Source organism: Salmo salar, chromosome 04 (assembly GCF_965601325.2).
Source record: "Salmo salar chromosome 04, fSalSal1, whole genome shotgun sequence".
NCBI classification, from domain to species: Eukaryota; Metazoa; Chordata; class Actinopteri; order Salmoniformes; family Salmonidae; genus Salmo; species Salmo salar.
Genome location: NC_138294.1, coordinates 75,366,866 through 75,388,169, shown reverse-complemented (window position 1 = coordinate 75,388,169; position 21,304 = coordinate 75,366,866). Strand labels below are relative to the sequence as shown.

At 42.2% G+C, this 21,304-nt stretch overlaps 1 protein-coding gene across 2 annotated transcripts in view; it reads left to right on the top strand.

The window, feature by feature from the left end:
- Nucleotides 1-9,187: 9,187 nt before the first annotated feature.
- lig3 (ligase III, DNA, ATP-dependent) overlaps nt 9,188-21,304 on the top strand; it is a 25,339-nt gene continuing 13,222 nt past the window's right edge. For both annotated transcript variants that reach the window (XM_014197873.3, XM_014197871.3), the window contains exons 1-14: nt 9,188-9,380; nt 9,789-10,355; nt 10,569-10,697; nt 10,889-11,098; nt 11,249-11,400; nt 11,668-11,834; nt 12,049-12,126; nt 12,290-12,458; nt 16,674-16,829; nt 17,139-17,270; nt 17,499-17,578; nt 18,036-18,123; nt 19,739-19,816; nt 20,302-20,425. In XM_014197873.3, the coding sequence (XP_014053348.1) occupies nt 9,809-10,355; nt 10,569-10,697; nt 10,889-11,098; nt 11,249-11,400; nt 11,668-11,834; nt 12,049-12,126; nt 12,290-12,458; nt 16,674-16,829; nt 17,139-17,270; nt 17,499-17,578; nt 18,036-18,123; nt 19,739-19,816; nt 20,302-20,425 (2,110 nt within the window). In that variant the 5' untranslated portion in view covers nt 9,188-9,380; nt 9,789-9,808. The remainder of the gene's footprint in view (nt 9,381-9,788; nt 10,356-10,568; nt 10,698-10,888; nt 11,099-11,248; nt 11,401-11,667; nt 11,835-12,048; nt 12,127-12,289; nt 12,459-16,673; nt 16,830-17,138; nt 17,271-17,498; nt 17,579-18,035; nt 18,124-19,738; nt 19,817-20,301; nt 20,426-21,304) is intronic.

Sequence of the window (21,304 nt, the reverse complement as noted above, 5' to 3'; positions counted from 1 at the left end):
CCAGGAGGTTGTGAGTTCAAATCTCAGGAGAGGACATGTTGAACAACAATTACTGTATAATAAATGAACATGGACAATGTAATCATGTGTGTCAAATACAGTGCATTTGGAAAGTATTCAGACCCCTTGACTTTTTCCACACGTTGTAACGTTAGTCTTATTCTAAAATGTATTAAATACAAAATGGTCTTCATCAATCTACACACAATATCCCATAATGACATAGTGAAAACAGGTTTTTAGAAAATGTGCATAAGTATTCAGACCCTTTGCTATGAGACTCGAAATTAAGCTCTGGTGCATCCTGTTTCCATTGATCATACTTGAGATGTTTCTAGAATTTGACTGGAGTCCACCTGTGGTAAATTCCATTTATTGGACATGATTTGGAAAGGCACACCCCTATCTATATAAGGTCCCACAGTTGACGGTCCATGTCACAGTAAAAACCAAGCCATGAGGTCAAAGGAACTGTCCGTAGAGCTCCGAGACAGGATTGTGTAGAGGCACACATCTGGGGAACGGTACCAAAGAATGTCTGCAGCATTGAAGGTCCCCAAGAGCACAGTGGCCTCCATCATTCTTAAATGGAAGAAGTTTGGAACCACCAAGACTCTTCCTAGATCTGGCCGCCTAGCCAAACTGAGCAATCAGTGGAGAAGGGCCTTGGTCAGGGAGGTGACCAAGAACCTGATGGTCACTCTGACAGAGCTCCAGAGTTCCTCTGTGGAGATGGGAGAACCTTCCAGAAGGACAAACATCTCTTCAGCATTCCACCAATCAGACCTTTATGGTAGAGTGGCCAGACAGAAGCCACTCCTCAGTAAAATGCACATGACAGACCACCTGGAGTTTGCTAAAAGGCACCTTTAAAAAAAAAAAAAAACATTTTTTACCTTTATTTAACTAGGCAAGTCAGTTAAGAACAAATTCTTATTTTCAATGACGGCCTAGGAACAGTGGGTTAACTGCCTTGACTCAGACCATGAAAAACAAGATTCTCTGTCTGGAGGAAACCTGGCACCATCCCTACTGGTGAAGCATGGTGGTGACAGCATTATGCTTTGGGATTTTTCAGCGGCAGTTACTGGGAGACTAGTCAGGATCGAGGGAAAGATGAACGGAGCAAAGTACAGAGAGATCTTTGATGAAAACCTGCTCCAGAGTTCTCAGGACCTCAGACTGGGGTGAAGGTTCACCTTCCAACAGGACAACGACCCTAAGCACACAGCCAAGACAACGCAGGAGTGGCTTTGGAACAAGTCTCTGAATGTCCTTGAGTGGCCCGGCCAGAGCCCAGACTTGAACCTGATCAAACATCTCTAGAGAGACCTGAAAATAGCTGTGCAGCGACGCTCCCCATCCAACCTGACAGAGCTTGAGAGGATCTACAAAGAAGAATGGGAGAAACTCCCCAAATACTGGTGTGCCAAGCTTGTAGCGTCATACCCAAGAAGACTCGAGGCTGTAATCAATGCCAAAGGTGCTTCAACAAAGTACTGTAAATGTAGTATTTCCTTGTTTTGTTTTATTTTTTAATACATTTGCAAACATTTCTAAAAACCTGTTTTTGCTTTGTCATTGTGGGCTATTGTGTGTTGATTGATGAGGGGGGAAAAACATTTAATCAATTTTAGAATAAGGCTGTAACGTAACAATGTGGAAAAAGTCAAGGGGTCTGAATGCACTGTACATAAGTGGAAAACATTATGTTAAAAGCCCTGTGTGTGTAACTAGTTCCACAGCCTTTTTTATGTAAGATGCTCAAATAATTTATAGTTGAATGAACATATGAGAGAATTTGAGCAAACACATCATTTTAAATTGATAGAATTTTTGCCAAAGTTTTCTCAAGTTGGAGCTAAGTAAACATTTGGACTGAAAAGTTGAGTAAACAAAAAAAGGCTGTGGAACCAGTTACATAATAATAATTTGTTGAAACAACTAGGTGCAACTCAATATTAGGAAGGTGTGCTTTAATGTTTTGTACACTCCGCGTATATACTGTAATTAGTTGCTTTGTTTCATAAATCCATTACACATACTTATACAAACTGTTTGACTCACTAAAGGGCTGTAGCCTGTCCTGAATGACATCATCTTACACCAAACACTTTCACACTTGTGTCTAGAAAACAACCTAACAGCTCATCCATTATCCACCTAAGTTAGGATTTAGTTATTTTAGTCATCTAAGTTACTTAGTACAGTAACAGTACAATAGTAGAAATAGATATCTATTATCAGGCAGGAAAACCATGTCAGAAAACTTGATAGACTAAAGTTGGAGCATACTGTTGTCTACTATCCATCTTTCACATTATTGGTATATTCTGAGACAATTTTTCTACAATATACACAAAATATTTACAGAATAACGATCTTTATAGAATAAAAATCATTACATGTGAAAAGAAGAAGAATAATTAATAATAATGAGACAGGTCCATAGAGGTAGATATATAGAGGACTCTAGTGTCCAAAAGCCTGTTTTAGCATGGGCAGTGCCAGAGTTTGAGCCAATGCAGTTTCTGTCTGAACTTTATGAGAGCACCACTTTCTCCTCCATAGCTGTTGGTAAGTGATAATTGATGCTTTCACATTGTGCTGTTTATTTCTGGTATTTTTCTAAACCTATGAAGATGTCCAGTGAAAGCAGATATGCAATTTGTTGATACCACAACATAGAACCAACTTGGATACACATTATCCTGAATGCTAATCAAAGAAAACTTCTGTTAAATTCACTGCTATGTTTTGCTTGTTTAAAGCGGGTCATTTCATAGGGAATTGACTTAGGCGCTGTTGTACAGTAATATAACCAAAATGTTGAGAATAAAGGCGCTAACATGGAGTCCATTGTAAAACCTGGCCGAACTCTCTTACATCTAGACGTTCCGCTAGCGGAACACCTGCTCCAATATCCAATGATGGGCGTGGCGCGAAATACAAACTCCTCTAAAATCCGAAAAACTTCAATTTTTCAAACATATGACTATTTTACAGCATTTTAAAGACAAGACTCTCGTTAATCTAACCACACTGTCCGATTTCAAAAAGGCTTTACAGCGAAAGCAAAACATTAGATTATGTCAGCAGAGTACCCAGCCAGAAATAATCAGACACCCATTTTTCAAGCTAGCATATAATGTCACAAAAAACAAAACCACAGCTAAATGCAGCACTAACCTTTGATGATCTTCATCAGATGACAACCCTAGGACATTATGTTATACAATGCATGCATGTTTTGTTCAATCAAGTTCATATTTATATCAAAACCCAGCTTTTTTACATTAGCATGTGACGTTCAGAACTAGCATACCCCCGCAAACATCCGGTGAATTTACTAAATCACTCATGATAAATGTTCAAAAAAAACATAACAATTATTTTAAGAATTATAGATACAGAACTCCTCTATGCACTCGATATGTCCGATTTTAAAATAGCTTTTCGGTGAAAGCACATTTTGCAATATTCTCAGTAGATAGCCCAGCCATCACGGCTAGCCATTTAGACACCGACCAAGTTTAGCCCTGACCAAACTCTGATTTACTATTACAAAAGTTTGATTACCTTTGTTGTCTTCGTCAGAATGCACTCCCAGGACTGCTACTTCAATAACAAATGTTGGTTTGGTCCAAAATAATCCATCGTTATATCCAAATAGCGGTGTTTTGTTCGTGCGTTCAAGACACTATCCGAAGTGTAAATAAGAGTCACGAGCATGGCGCAATTCGTGACAAAAGATTTCTAAATATTCCATTACCGTACTTCGAAGCATGTCAACCGCTGTTTAAAATCAATTTTTATGCCATTTTTCTCGTAAAAAAGCGATAATATTCCGACCGGGAATCTGCGTTTAGGTAAACAGACGAAAGAAAACAAAGCATTCTGTCGACGCGGGCACGAGCCTGAGTCTCACAGTACTGTAACCAGCCACTACCCAAACGCGCTACTTTTTTTCAACCAGAGCCTGCAAAGCCACGATTCAACTTTTTGCCGCCTTCTGAGAGCCCATGGGAGCCGTAGGAAGTGTCACGTAACAGCAGAGATCCTCTGTAATGGATAGAGATAATCAAGAAGGGCAAGAAATTGTCAGACAGGGCACTTCCTGCATGGAATCTTCTCAGGTTTTGGCCTGCCAAATGAGTTCTGTTATACTCACAGACAACATTCAAACAGTTTTAGAAGCTTTGGAGTGTTTTCTATCCAAAGCTAATAATTATATGCATATTCTAGTTTCTGGGCAGGAGTAATAATCAGATTAAATCGGGTACGTTTTTTATCCGGCTGTGAAAATACTGCCCCCTAGCCATAACAGGTATATGGCTCTGAGCAGAGCCATGAAGTAGTCAACTGGGTGGGATACATATGGGTTAAGAAAGGATCACATATAGTTGAAGTTTACATACACCTTAGCCAAATACATTTAAACTCAGTTTTTCACAATTCCTGACATTTAATCAGAGTAAAAATTCCCTGTCTTTGGTCAGTTAGGATCACCACTTTATTTTAAGAATGGCTGCAAGGGAGTCAGGCGCAGGAGAGTAGGTATTTGGTAGCACACGGAGCCTTTTATTAAGGCGAACCAAAAGCACACTGCACAATGAACACGAAATACAAAACGGGTATACATAACCCAGCGCAATCAGACTAACGTGCGCAAACATCAACACAGATAAACAAAGACATGGGGGAAACAGAGGGTTAAATACACAAAACATAATGAGGGACAATGAGAACCAGGTGTGTGGAAAAACGAGACAAAACAAATGGAAAATGAAAAATGGATCAGCGATGGCTAGAAGGCCGGTGACGTCGACCGCCGAACACCGCCCGAACAAGGAGAGGCATCGACATCGGTAGAAGTCGTGACAAAGAATGTGAAATGTCAGAATAATAGTAGAGAGAATGATTTATTTCAGCTTTTATTTATTTCATCACATTCCCTGTGGGTCAGAAGTTTAAATAAACTCAACTAGTATTTGGTAGCATAGCCTTTAAATTGCTTAACTTGGCTCAAACGTTTTGGGTAGCCTTCCACAAGCTTCCCACAATAAGATGGGTGAATTTTGGCCCATTCCTCCTGACAGAGCTGGTGTAACTGAGTCAGGTTTGTAGGCCTCCATGCTCGCACATGCTTTTTCAGTTCTGCCCACATATTTTCTATAGGATTGAGGTCAGGGCTTTGTGATGGCCACTCCAATACCTTGACTTTGTTGTCCTTAAGCCATTTTGCCACAACTTTGGAAGTATGCTTGGGGTCATTGTCCATTTGGAAGACCCATTTGCAACCAACCTTTAACTAACTGACTGATGTCTTGAGATGTTGCTTCAATATATTCACATAATTTTCCTGCCTCATGATGCCATCTATTTTGTGAAGTGCACCAGTCCCTCCTGCAGCAAAGCACCCCCACAACATGATGCTGCCACCCCCGTGCTTCACGATTGGGATGGTGTTCTTCGGCTTGCAAGCCTCCCCTTTTTCCTCCAAACATAACGATGGTCATTATGGCCAAACAGTTCTATTTTTGTTTCACCAGACCAGAGGAAATTTCTCCAAAAAGTGCAATCTTTGTCCCCATGTGCAGTTGCAAACCGTAGTCTGGCTTTTTTATGCCGGTTTTGGAGCAGTGGCTTCTTCCTTGCTGAGCGGCCTTTCAGGTTATGTTATAAAGGACTCGTTTTACTGTGGATATAGATACTTTTGTACCTGTTTCCTCCAGCATCTTCACAAGGTCCTTTGCTGTTGTTCTGAGATTGATTTGCACTTTTCGCACCAAAGTACGTTCATCTCTGGGAGACAGAACGCATCTCCTTCCTAAGCAGTATGACGGCTGCGTGGTCCCATGGTGTTTATACTTGCGTACTATTGTTTGTACAGATGAACGTGGGACCTTCAGGCGTTTGGAAATTGCTCCCAAGGATGAACCAGACTTGTGGAGGTCTACAATTTTTTTCTGAGGTCTTGGCTGATTTCTTTTGATTTTTTCCATGATGTCAAGCAAAGAGGCACTGAGTTTGAAGGTAGGCCTTGAAATACATCCACAGGTACACCTCCAATTGACTCAAATGATGTCAATTAGCCTATCCGAAGCATCTAAAGCCATGACATAACTTTCTGGAATTTTACAAGCTGTTTAAAGGCACTGTCAACTTAGTGTATGTAAACTTCTGACCCACTGGAATTGTGATACAGTGTGATAAGTGAAATAATCTGTCTGTAAACAATTGTTGGAAAAATTACTTGTGTCATGCACAAAGTAGATGTCTCAACCAACTTGCCAAAACTATAGTTTGTTAACAAGAAATTTGAGGAGTGGTTGAAAAACGAGTTTTAATGACTCCAACCTAAGTGTATGTAAACTTCCGACTTCAACTGTAATTCCATCTAGGTCATCAGTAGAGATAAGCCAATGAATTGTACTCATGAGCAAACATTCCATAACTGCAGGTGGCTGTAAATCGCCAACATTGGCTTTATACCTGTTTTATAACTGTTCAAACAACACACTCGAGGTGGCAGTATGCAACCTTTCAGTTTGTTTGCCAACTCATAGAAGTAGTAGCAGAAGTAAATTGATTACTTTAAAATAAAGATTACCTCAATGGTGCTGCCCATGCTCTCACAGATGCCATAATGGGACAGATACAAAGATGGGATGTCTATCTTAGTCTATGGCCAGGCCAAAAACACGAAGAATTTCTCATCCCTTAATGTATTTCTGGCCAGGTAAGTGGGTAGCTAAAAGTGGGTATACCCTTCCACTTTACTTCATGTCCCATAATCTCTTGAATGGACTTCAAGATGATATCATCATATTCATGAAAACGCTTTAATTTAAGATATGTCTAAAAGTGTATTAATATTTGTGTATTAATTTACTCCTACCCAATGCCTTTTATGAACATCTTTGATTACATTTCAATAATCGAAAACGTTCATAAAAAGCATTCAGTATGAGTAAATTAATACACAAGTACAATACTTGATTTGATAAGTATTCACCTCCTGAGTCAATACATGTTAGAAAAACAGAAAGGCAATGTTCCAAAACTTTGCGTCTTGCTGAACGTGCCCTGGATTGTGCAATATCTGCCCAATAGAGAGCAACAGTAATGGAGTTTTTTTTTGTAGGCACTAACTCCGCCATGGCTCGGCCTGGGGTGGCAGGTAGCCTAGTGGTTAGAGCATTGGACTAGTAACCGGGAGGTTGCAAGATCAAATCCCCGAGCTGACAAGGTAAAACTCTGTTGTTCTGCCCCGGAACAAGGCAGTTAACCCACTGTTCCTAGTCATTGAAAATAAGAATTTGTTCTTAAATGACTTGCCTATAAAGTTAAAATAAAAAAAATAAAAACACAAGAGGCCATGACAAAGCCAGACTTGGCATGGGTCTTCAGATCCTCAAAAGGTTCTGTAGCTGTACCATCAAGAGCATCCTGACTGGTTGCATCACTGCCTGGTATAGCAACTGTTTGGCCGCTGACTGCAAGGCACTACAGAGGGTAGTGCGTATGGCCCAGTACATCACTGGGACCAAGCTTCCTGCCATCCAGGACCTCTATACCAGGCGGTGTCAGAGGAAGGCCCTAAAAATTGTCTGCTACCGCAAGGCAAGTGGTGCCGGAGTGCCAAGTCTAGGTCCAAAAGGCTTCTTAACAGCTTCTACCCCCAAGCCATAAGACTCCTGAATAGATAATCAAAGGGCTACCAAGACTCCTGCTTTTACTCTCTGTTTATTATCTATGCATAGTCACTTTAACTCTACCTACATGTACATATTACCTCAATTACTAACCGGTGCCCCCGCACATTGACACTGTACTGGTACCCCTGTATATAGCCTCGCTATTGTTATTTTACTGCTGATGTTTAATTATTTGTGACTTTTGTTTTCTATTTTTTACTTAACACATTTTTCTTAGCTTCTTAAAGCATTGTTGGTTAAGGGCTTGTAAGTAAGCATTTCACTGTTGGATTTGGAGCATGTGACAAATAACATTTGATTTGATTTGGCCAAAGCCCATGGTGAAATGTGCTATTTTGTTTTTACAAATACCAAAAATAAGGTCTGTGGTAAAGACTGGTTTAGTATATTTTATAAGTTTTGTTCTATGAGATAATATTCATCAGCTAGTGAAGCATTTTATTTAATCAAAACAAGAACATAAAGCACATAAAGGCTTCATATTTCATAAAGGTCATGACTGACTGATATTATCTCTTAGGACAAAATGTATAAGATCTCCAAAGTCTGTTAACCTCAGATCTTATTTTCGTCAGTTATCCCAAAACTCCATTCTTTCCCCCATAGGAATGGCTGAACGAACCAGTAACTAATTTCCGGTTTTTAGGACTTCAAGCTGGCGAGCTCTATATTTTTTGAAAAGTATTTGCGTGTAGTGATGAAGTAGTGTTTCCCAAACTCGGTACTGGGGCCCCGCCTGGGTGCACTTTAAGGTTTGTGCCCTAGCACTACACAGCTGATTAAAATAATCAAAGTGTTAATGTTGCGACAGTTCGTTTCTGGTAACAGAACAAAATAGTCAGCACATAGTAACTTCTGATTTAGCTGTACTTTAATTAATGCAAACACGTGCGTGGTATATGTGTGGTTCGTATATATACGGTCTCGCTGTTTTACCTCGCAGGGCAAACAGAGAAGAGGGCGTCACATTCTATTGTTCTCTCTTTTATACTCTGACAGAGATAGTTCCCGCTCAATGCTGGCCTGTCAGAGGGAGGAGGAGCATGGTTTAAACTTGCTCCTCCTATCGTCGGAGTGCAGGCTGATCCCAGCGTCGTGACGCACTTCCTGTTGCCGGTTGTAGTTCTTCTTGTCTTCAACAGTTAATTTACCAGTAGTTTATATACTTAATATTGTAGCATAGCTTCCCCGGTATATTATATAAGTTATGCATACAAATAGCCAGTTCAACCCTAACAAAAGCTTGATGATGAGTTGGTTCGAAATGATCTGGTAGCCTACTGCTAATCACTGTATAAAGCTCCTTTCTTGTATATTTTATTCCTCCTGTGTTAGTATTTGTCTTTGTGTTATTGTTTTTAACTCTGCATCGCTGGGAAGGGCTCGTAAGCTAAACCCGTTGTATTAGGCGCATGTGACAAATACAATTTGATTTGGTCTTGCGTCTCATTACCATTTCTGTCTGCATACCCGCACATGCGCAAAAACCAGGAAACGCAGGCGAACAAAGAGGAAGCGTGGTAGCTCGCTAGGACTTAAAGGGAACTGAGTGTTGCCTTTTCAATGATTGTGTAGCCTATAGCTAGCTGCTAGCTAGTATAAGCGAACCTCGTTTGTAATATTTAAGCTAATGAGCCTCCTCCCCCACTTTAAAACAAGGTAAATGACATGTTTGAGCCCATTTTGAACCTTACCACATTTGGTTAAAGTTAGCTAAAAGCTAACGTTAGCTAGGTAGCAACCAGTTAGCAAATGACTGCAGTCATCTACACGTAACGAGTTTTAGCGAGTTGTCATACTTCTAGCTTGCTACGATTAAGTGTTCTTGTGAAAAGTTCATTACTTTATGGAGTAATACGCTGCTCTATACATACTATATGGCGTTGTCTGGACAGCATCTCCATTTCCATACACGAACTAGCTTTTATGGGTTTGTTGTTAGTTAGCTGGCTGGCTAACTAATCGCCAAATGCGGGGGGGGGGGGGGGGGGGGGGTGTAAGCAGACTGGCTATTATTTATACTGCATTGCATCGTTGTGAATAACCTTTAACCTTTTTACATTTTAGATATCACCAAACCATATTGGATGCAGAGATTCTGTATTTCATTGGCACTTAAGACTGTCTACAATATACATTTTGGGAAACTGTGTAGGTGTCAACCCACCTGGAAACTGTTTGTCGCTTATCCCTTATCTGCAAACTTCCAAATTCTACCCCATTGTAGGGGCATCCTCCCCTATCCCTTGGACTGCCAACAGTGCACCCAGCCCCCTTGGAATCGCAGTCTTTCACTAGATTCCAATTTCAAGGTTTGCTGGCGTCACTATTGTACTAACCAGACAGACATGGCTGAACAGAGATACTGTGTAGAGTATGCCAAACGTGGCACTGCGGGATGTAAGAAGTGTAAGGACAAAATCATGAAGGGCTTGACCCGCATCGGGAAGATTGTGCCTAACCCGTTCAGTGAGTCCGCCGGGGAGATGAAGGAGTGGTACCATGTGAAGTGTATCTTTGAGAAGCTGGAGCGGGCCCGTGCCACCACTAAGAAGATCGAGGACATCACAGACCTGGAGGGCTGGGAGGAGCTGCAGGATGAGGACAAGGAGCTCATCAACAAACTTGTTGAAGGTACAACGTTTATATATTTCCGTCAATGTAGCAAGATTAAGTTCCACATGCCGAAATGTTTTTTGTAATGCATATACTGACCGACTCATAGGATGCATGTCATGGCATTCAAGTTGGTGTTGTTCACCATGGAAGAAAATATTTTGACGTCTTTAAACTTTTCTTGTCATGTTAATTGAGATGCCATATAACAACTCTTTCATTCTCTTTCAGACTTGATGGCCAAAGCTAACGCGAGCCCAAAGAAGAAGGTGCAAGCCAAGCTGAACAACAGTGGTCAGCTGTCTGCTCTGCCTGCTGACCCTTCTCTGAATGCACCACGGAAGTTCTCTGGCTTCACAGGTGAGAGGGTATTCCGGTGGATGCATCAACCAGTGTGCACATCTGAAAACTAGCTAGTCCTGCTACAAAAGTGCAGATGTTTGTGTTTTCAGTTTCAAAACTATTTTCCTCTGTCCATTCCACCAGAACATAACCCTACTGTATTATCTCGTCTTTATTTTTTTCAATCATATTGTCCTTTGTCCAATTAGCTACTAAGGCTGGGAGCTCAGGCAGCCCAGGCCCCTCCCCAGCCAAACCCAACCAAGGCAGTCCTCTTTCCGCACAGCTCTGTGACCCCAAACACAAGGATAACCTGCTCCGGGAGTTCCGCAAGCTCTGTGCCATGGTGGCAGACAAGAATAGCTACAACATCAAGACACAGATCATCCACGACTTCCTGAAGAAAGGCTCAGGGGGAGGTGTGTGTGCATGCGTGCGTAGCTTAATTTATGTTGTAAATTGTCTCTGCAGTATTGTACTGCATTGAATGTTGTCCTCAAAGGTTGTTTTTAAGTAGGCAAGCAGAATTAATGAAATACCTAATTTTCTTTTTCTCTTCTCCCTACCAGATAAATTCAAGGGAGATGTGTACCTGACGGTGAAGCTGCTTCTCCCAGGGGTGGTGAAGAGTGTGTACAACCTCAACGACAAACAGATAGTCAAGCTATTCAGCCGCATCTTCAACTGCAACCAGGAGGAGATGGTGCGAGATCTGGAACAGGTCAGTGTTTGTTGAGTCCAGAACATGACAGTCAGTGCTTCTGACAAGTTATTCAGATTCATGTTCATTGTCATATAAGAGGACAATCTTAGCACCTCTCACATTGCATACACAAAACATAGCTGGGAACAAACACTAGTACATAGTCTGACATAAATGGTAGATTATGCTGAGTAGGCTCTATCACAACATACAGCCCATGTGACCCCCGACTCAGGGGTTTCAGGACTGACGTGTATTGAGTATATTTTTATTCTGGGCGTACAGGGGGATGTGTCGGAGACAGTGAGGATGTTTTTTGAAGAAGGCAAGTCTTTCCCGCCGGCCGCCAAGAGTCTGCTCACGATTCAGGAAGTGGATGCGTCCCTTACCCGTCTGGCCCAGTTAACCAAGGAGGATGACCAGCAGAAAGAGCTAGAGGACATATCCAAAAAGTTAAAAAAAAATGTCTTCCTATTAGCAGACCTATACTGTACTTAATGACTTGACATCTTAAAATTCCTAGTAATTCAGTGTCTGTCCACAATTCCTTCTACTGCACCAACATATTATGCATCAAAAGACTAAGGGACAGAGTCAACTTCTGAATATAATCAAATTATATAACTGCAGCCATACTCACACAAGTCAACCATGTCTTTGTTGCAGATGCACCGGCAATGACCTGAAATGTATCATCAGACTCATTAAGCATGATCTAAAGATGAACTCTGGAGCTAAGCATGTGTAAGTCACCTTAGATTTACTCCTAACCTGACACGACAACATTAAAACACTATGCTAGAACTTCTAAACCTAATATACTAGAGCTTTCAAAGCATACATGAACTTTGAAAGTTATTGCAGTATATTTGAACCCCCTTCTCAATCAAATGTATCTTGTGAACAGCTTGGATGCAGTGGACCCGAATGCCTACGACGCTTTCAAGGCCTCCCGTAACCTAGGGGACGTGATAGAGCGTGTGCTGAGGAACCAGCAGGACGCCACCAACGGCTCAGGCCCCAGGAAGCTCCTCACTATTGAAGCCTCCCTCATGACCCCAGTGCAGCCTATGCTGGTGAGCTCATACACATACATGCTCTCACACACACAGATCCACACATGCACTCAGCAGACATGCTCATACTCGCCCTCTGCATACATACTCGACCTGTAAACATGAACTTGACACACAAACAAACTCTGAATGTATACACTGACACGGTGACTGAGTTCATCAGGAAGTGCATAGCAGATGTTCTTCCCATTTTGACTATTACAACCTACCCAAATCAGAAACCGTGGATAGATGGCAGCATTCGCGCGAACCACCGCATTTAACCATGGCAAGGTGACTGGGAATATGGTTGAATACAAAGTGTAGTTATTCCCTCCATAAGGCAATCAAACAGGCAAAATGTCAGAACAGAGACAAAGTGGAGTTGTAATTCAACGGCTCAGACATGAGACGTATGTGGCAGGGTCTATAGACAATCACGGACTACAAAGGGAAAACTAGCCACATTGCAGACACCGACATCTTGCTCCAGGACAAGCTAAACGCCTTCGCCCGCTTTGAGGATAACACAGTGCCATCGACACTGCCCGCTCCCAAGTACAGTTGGTTCTCCGTGGCCGACGTCCTCATCCCTAGTCGCATTTACGGACATATTCAATCTCTCCCTATCCCAGTCTGCTGTCCCCACTTGCTTCAAGATGGCCACCATTGTTCCTGTACCCAAGAAGGCAAAGGTAACTGAACTAAATGACTATCGCCCCGTACCACTCACTTCTGTTATCATGAATTGCTTTGAGAGGCTAGTTTAGGATCATGTCACATCTACCTTACCTGACACCCTAGACCCATTTCAATATGCATATCGCCCCAATAGATCCACAGATGATGCAATCGCCATCATACTGCATACTGCCCTATCCCATCTGGACAAGAGGAATACCTATGTAAGAAGGCTGTTCATTGACTATAGCTCAGCATTCAACACCATAGTACCCTCCAAGCTTATCATTAAGCTTGAGGCCCTGGGTCTGAACCCCGCCCTCTGCAACTGGGTCCTGGACTTCCTGACGGCACCCATGACTGCTTAGCCACTCATGCCTCCTACTCAATGGTCAAGTTTGCAAACGACACAACAGTTGTAGGCCTGATTACCAACAATGAGACAGCTTACAGGGAGGAGGTGAGGGTAGTTGTGCCAGGAAAAGAACCTCTCCCTCAATGTTAACAAAACGAAGAAGCTGAATGTGGACTTCAGGAGACAGCAGAGCGAGCACTCCCCTATCCACATTGACAGGACCGCAGTGGAGAAGGTGAAAAGCTTTTTCAAAAAGTTCCTCGGCGTACACATTACTGACAATCTGAAATGGTCCACCCACACACAGTGTGGTGAAGAAAGCGCCACCTCAGGAGGCTGAAGAAATTCAACTTGGCCCTAAGACCATCACAAACTTTTACAGATGCACAATTGAGAGCACCCTGTCGGGCTGTATCACCGCCTGGTATGGCAACTGCACTGCCCGCAACCGCAGGGCTCTCCAGAGGGTGGTGCGGTCTGCCCAATGTATCACCGGGTGCACACTGCCTTCCCTCCAGGACAACTACAGCGTCTCAGGAAGGAGAAATATATAATCAAGGACATCAACCTCCATGGCCTGTTCACCCCACTACCATCCAGAAGGTGAGGTCAGTACAGGTGCATCAAAGCTGGGACTGAGAGACTGAAAAACATCTATCTCAACAACATTCTATCTCAAGGCCATCAGATAGATAGCCATCACTAGCTGGCTACCACCACTCAACCCTGCACCTTAGAGGCTGCTGCCTTATATAGACATGGAATCACTGGTCACTTTAATAATGTTTACATACTGCCTTAATTCATATGTATTTACTGTATTCTACTGTATTTTAGTCCATGCCACTCCGACATTGCTCGTCCTAATATTGATATTTCTTAACTCTTCTTTTTACTTGAAATTTGTGTTGTTGTGACTTGTTAGATATTACTGCACTGTTGGAGCTAGGAACACAAGCATTTCCCTACACCCGCAATAGCATATGCTAATATGTGTATGTGACCAATAATATGTGATTTGATGGGCTCATTTAACATTTCAGCTGGTTGAAAGGGTTTCTGTGATCAGAAAAAGTGTATTCCCAAGAGCAATTGACTACAACTGAGAGATCTGCATGACAGAGAATGAATTCTGAATGAGACATTTTTTGGGGGGGTTGATCTTATGCGATTTCGCAAGCCATGCTGTACGCAAGTCACTTCAGACACAACGTGTACACACAGCAGAAATATGAATGGAATTGAAATGTATCCTCGCAGTAAAATTGTATAAGTTCTTTCACATTTGAAGCATGCTACATCCAGCATACCAAGTACAGAACAGTAAATATGAACAACTAGAGCACTTTCCAACCCATACAGTATTACTTTAATGTATTTTGCCCCAAAGTGAGTGGGTTATCATCCCTCAACTAAATGTTAACAAAGGTCTGCTTCAGTGTATTAGGTTCCTCTTAAACACTGAAGCAGACCTACAGTAAGACCAGGGTCAGACCTACCTCCCAACCAGGGGCCATATGTACGCTGCATTCGGAAAGTATTCAGCCCCCTTCACTTTTTCCACATTGTTACGTTACCGCCGTATTCTAAAATGGATTCATATAATTATTTCCCCCATCAATCTACACACAATGCCCCATAATGACAAAGAGAAAACAGGTTTTTAGAAATGTTTGCTAATTTATAAAAAAACGAATACCTTATTTACATAAGTATTCAGACCCTTTGCTATGAGACTCAAAATTGAGCTCAGGTATATCCTGTTTCCATTGATCATCCTTGAGATGTTTCTACAACTTGATTGGAGTCCAACTGTGGTAAATTCAATTGATTGGACATGATTTGGAAAGGCCCACACCTGTCTGTATAAGGTCCCACAGTTAACAGTGCACGTCAGAGCAAAAACCAAGTCATGAGGTCAAAGGTATTGTCCGTAGAGCTCCGAGACAGGATTGTGTCGAGGCAGAGATCTGGGGAAGGGTACCCAAGAACAGTGGCCTCCATCATTCTTAAATGGAAGAAGTTTGGAACAACCAAGACTCTTCCTAGAGCTGGCCGCCCGACCTAACTGAGCAATCGGGGGAGAAGGACCTTGGTCAGGGAGGGTACCAAGAAACCGATGGTCACTCTGACAGAGCTCCCATCTCCACAGAGGAAAACCTTCCAGAAGGACAACCATCTCTGCAGCACACCAAAAAGGCACATGACAGCCCGCTTGGAGTTTGCCAAAAGGCACCAAAGGACTCTCAGACCATGAAAAACAAGATTCTCTGGTCTGATGAAGGCCAAAACTCTTTGGCTTAAAAGCCAAGTGTCACGTCTGGAAGAAACCAGGTACCACTCATCACCTGGCCAATACCATCCCTACGGTGAATCCGGATCTCAGACTGGTGCAAAGGTTCACCTTCCAACAGGAGAACGACCCTAAGCACACAGCCAAGTTAATGCAGGAGTGGCTTAGGAACAAGTCTCTGAATGTCCTTGATTGGCCTACCCAGAGCCTGGACTTGAACCAGATCGAACATCTCTGGAGAGACCTGAAAATGGCTTTGCAGCAACACTCTCCATCCAACCTGACAGAGATTGAGAGGTTCTGCAATAAGAATGGGAGAAACTCCCCAAGTACAGGTGTGCCAAGCTTGTAGCGTCATACCAAAGAAGACTTGAGGCTGGAATCACTGCCAAAAGTGCTTCAACAAAGTACTGAGTAAAGGGTCTGAATAATTATGTAAATGTTATATTTTATTTTTTTATTTTTAATATGAATATATTTGCAAAAATGTCAACTTCTTTTTGCTTTGTCATTATTGGGTATTGTGTGTCGATTTTGTTTTTTTTCCCCTCATCAATCTAATCCATTTTAGAATAAGGTTGTAACGTAACAAAATGTGGAAAAAGTGAAGGGATCTGAATACTTTCCGAATGCATTGTACAGTATGTATCAAGTGTCTCAGAGTAGAAGTGCTGATCTTGGATCAGGTCCCCGTGTCCATGTAATCTTCTTATTCTTTGTGATATAAAAGGCGAAACTGATCTGTGCTCCCACTCGGAGACTCTCGATACATACAACCCCAGGTTTCCAATGGAGAGTCTGCAAACCTAGGAAGAGCTGAATACACTGAAGGCAGACCCAACTATAATTATAGGTTTCCCTAGTCCAATGTATGGGGCTAATACAAGTCATTGGTTCTCCCTCCCAGGCTGAGGCATGCAAGTCCATCCAGTACGCCATGAAGAAGTGCCCCAACGGCATGTACTCTGAAATCAAGTACGACGGCGAGCGTGTGCAGGTCCACAAGAATGGAGACCACTTCAGCTACTTCAGCCGCAGCCTTAAACCTGTTTTGCCACACAAGGTCAGACCACACACACACTGAGAGAAGCTGCATGGTTGAACTCTTTACCGATTCTGCATAAGCAAGTCGGAAAGTGTAAAACAAATCCTCTGTTTGATTACGGTTTTGAGGACTGGGCAGCATAGACCATTTGTTTTTCAAGGCCATCCCTTTCACTGATTCCCTAGCCTAGATGTGTCCTCAGTAGAAACAAGATTAAATGTGTTTGATCCAAATAAGTGTATCATTTTTTTAAAGGCCTTTTCCCATCTGATGCCCCTTGATGTTTTGATGCCTTTCCATATCTAACCCAAAGCCTCTGTGTTCCAGGTGGCCCATTTTAAAGAGTTCATCCCTCAGGCCTTTGTTGGTGGCAACAGCATGATCCTGGATGCCGAGGTGCTCCTCATCGACACCAACACCAGCAAGCCACTGCCCTTCGGGACACTGGGGGTGCACAAGGTGAGCATGCCTGCCAAATGTATCTTTCCACTGACCTCTCTTTGGAGTGTACGCTTGTTTGGGTTTGCGGGGCGGTGTGTGTGTGTGTGTGTGTGTGTGTGTGTGTGTGGGGTGAGGGGGTGTTGGCTGGTGTGTGTGAGATGGTAAGGGGGGCCGTTGTGTGTGTGTGTGTGTGTGTGATACAGAGCAAGAGTGCGTGTCAGGAGAAATGGTTCTCTCCTTTTTTAGAAAGCAGCCTTCGAAGACGCCAAAGTGTGCTTGTTTGTGTTCGACTGCATCTATTTCAACGGCGTGAGCCTGATGGAGAAGTAAGTTCGTCTGTAGTCACTTCTTTCTGTAGATTTACAACACTTAGGCCTGTATTGAATTCACTATGAACTTACATTCACTCATCCTTGAGTTGGCTGAAATATTTTTTTTTAACAACTGCATGGACAGTTGACTTGTGTCCACTCAACTCCTATCCCTCTATTGTAGAAGCTTTGATGTGTACTGTATGTTGTGAATATCATGTTCATTGTCTGTCTGCATTCATTTCTGTTTGATCCAGTATTTAATTATTTATTTTTTTACACACATTCAAAGTCACAGCCTGGGTCATGTTCATTGGGGCTCACCATAGCAAAACCTTTAAACATTTTGCAGTGGAAAATGAGCAACTCTTATTGGAGAAGTTTAGATGTTATCTCCCTCTTTCACTCCATTTTGGAGCATTTTCTTCTGTTACTTGACTATTTGAACGCAACCGTGCTCTCTTCTCCACAGGCCCCTGTACGAACGAAGGAAGTTCCTCCATGACAACATGGTGGAGGTTCCCAACAGGATCCTGTTCTCCGAGATGAAGCACGTCACTGTATGTAGACCCACGTCACGTCTGAAACGTCTCTCCTTTATGGCTGTCCCTGACAACAACAAAAAAATCTTGGTTGACCGAGATTTGTTTGTTCTTTCGACCAATTGATTGGTCTACATTTTTAAACATGTATTTTTTCCCTATATAGACACAGTTTTTAATCAAATCAACTATATGTAGGCTACTGAGCTTGTCTGGTGCTTTTAAGCACACTGTGATTTAAATAATTAATACACACAAATGACTCGAGGGAGCCAAGATCAAGATAGCCTAACCAGATGAAAAAAAACCTGCTCCCGACCCCCCCCCCCCCCCCCCCCCACCTTCTCCAGGTGCTGCTGGCCTTTGCAGATTCTGCTGTTAAGCTCCTGAAGTTGCTGGTAATAGGCTACACCAGGGGTCGGCAACCTTTTCCATTTGGCGTGCCAATTTATCTTACCATTTCTACCGATCTACGTGCCAGTTTTCATGGAACAGTTTCATTATGTGGTTAATCAAAATTCTAGAATTAACTTCGATTGCCAACTATGTAAAAAATAGCTTATATAAAGCCAAACAAATAAAAACATTGCAGCCTGCAGGTAGACAATATCCTGATTAAAAATAAATATTATATTGCCTGTGCAAGGAACTTTAAACATTATCACTACATTATATAAAACTTGCAACATTATATAAAATATTCCTGCACCAGTGAGTTCTGGCCAGACACAGCTGTAGGCTATATCAGGTAGGCCTATTTTATGATGTTCTCACTGGATTAGAGCATGATATTTTTGTGTGATTATCAAAAGAGGGCTGGAAAGATTTTTCATATAGGCTACTTTGAGGAACTTTTGTCATTCTCAATGGATGTAAAAACACTTTGCTTACTTGCTGTTTGAGGCAAAGAAACAATTACTTTAAGAAGCTCCACAATCAGAAATACTATCAGATCCCTAAATGGGCACATTTAGCCTACATTTGCACGCAGGCCAGGTAGCCTAGGCCTACTTCTATGCGTAATCAGGTGTGCGTTCCTACTCACCATTGACAGGAGCGCTCCAAACAAAAGACAATTAATAAATTGACAACTCTTAAATGGAATGAATAAAACCAAAACTTGTTCCTCAACATATGTGCGGTCCGCAAATAGTGTCCACTCCGACAATGAGAACGGTAAAAGACTAATAATATGTTGAATGCATTAACAGAAATGACCGTAACCAAACAAACGTTGATGATTAGTAATTATGAGAATTAAGGGCAAATGTACCACTGGTGATACTCGTGTGCTAACCCCGCAGCCCCCGCAATGGATTAGTCCACTGAGACAGGCGTGAATCAGACAGGTGTCTCGTGTGCCAGATTAAAAAATATATATATATATTTGCAACTACTCTCCTTCAAACGTGTCTTTCGAACTTATAATCAACCAAGCCAATGGATTCACCCATGTAGCAGAGTGAAACTGGTCACGTTCATTCGGGGACACCGTAGCAAAACATTTTGCAACAGTGAACTAAGACAAATGTTTCTTATTGGGCAAGTTCACATAGTACCTCCGTTTCATAACGTTTTTGTGCCTACTGAACATGACCCTGATGTGCTGGTTGTTTACTGTCTTGTCTCACAGAGGGCGGCTGACCTGGCCGAGATGATCACACGGGTCATCAGAGAGGGACTGGAGGGGCTGGTCCTCAAAGACCTCAAGGTGAGACAGAAATAACTTCTAACCCGGCCCAGGAATAACCTCTAGCGCTTACCACCTAGGCAGGTACTTCATGTACATCTGAAAGATATAAGCAATTAAGGCAGTAGCTCCAATTTTGCCCTTCGATAGGCTAGGTGTAATGTTTGCTGTTTTTGCTTATACTAATCCAATCATCTTAAATCTATTTAAGTGCCGAGGTAGTAGGGGCTAGGGGTTGTTTCTGGACTAGGCCCCTGACTCTACTGTACACATCTTTCCTACCGATAGCCTGTACATCTGGGGGCTTTGGAATGAGCAATTGATGTTATTTGGAACAATGTGAAACAAGAAGCCAAGTCTTAATATTTTTTCTACAAAATTTTTATCTGTGGGAAATGGCAAACGTATTTATTTCTCCTCAATAGAGGGTTGATATAATGTAAAAACACATCTACTATGTAACAACACACCGATGTGAATTGATCATAATCTGTGTGAATTCAAAGGGCACCTATGAGCCAGGGAAGCGCCACTGGCTGAAGGTAAAGAAGGACTACCTGAACGAGGGAGCAATGGCTGACACAGCAGACCTGGTGGTGCTGGGAGCCTTCTATGGCAAAGGCTCAAACGGTCAGTATACATACCAGGGTCATATTCATTAGTAAACACCGTAGCACACCGCTTTGCAACATGAACTTTGCCCTAAAGACTCTACAATGTGATACAAACGGTTTCCGTTGTAAAACATTTAGCTTCGTTTAGCACTAATTAATACGACGTAATGCTATAGAAGGCAGTGTTTCCCAACCCTCTCTTAGGACAATCGCAACAGACCACATTTTCGTTCTAGCCCTACAGTGACACCTGACCTGACTGAGCTAATCAATTTTTTTTTTTAAATAACTGTCTGGCAGTCCCCCAAGAGTGGGTTGCTGTAGAAAAATGACTCTGATCAACCATGATTCTCATTTTAATATATACAGTTGAAGTAGAAAGTTTACATACACCTTAGCCAAATACATTTAAACTCCGTTTTTCACAATTACTGTCTTAGGTCAGTTAGGATCACCACTTTATTTTAAGAATGTGAAATGTCAGAATAATAGTAGAGAATTATTTATTTCAGCTTTTATTTCTTAAATCACATTCCCAGTGGGCCAGAAGTTTACATACATTGCCCTAAACAATTTAAACTTTGGTCAAACGTTTCGGGTATCTTTCCACAAGCTTCCCACAATACGTTGGGTGAATTTTGGCCCATTCCTCCTGACAGAGCTGGTGTAACTGAGTCAGGTTTGTAGGCCTCCTTGCTCGCACACACCTTTTTCAGTTGTGCCCACAAATTCTCTATAAGATTGAGGTTAGGGCTTTGTGATGGCCACTCCAATACCTTCACTTTGTTGTCCTTAAGCCATTTTGCCACAACTTTGGAAGTATGCTTGGGGTCATTGTCCATTTGGAAGACCCATTTGCGACCAAGCTTTAACTTCCTGACTGATGTCTTGATGT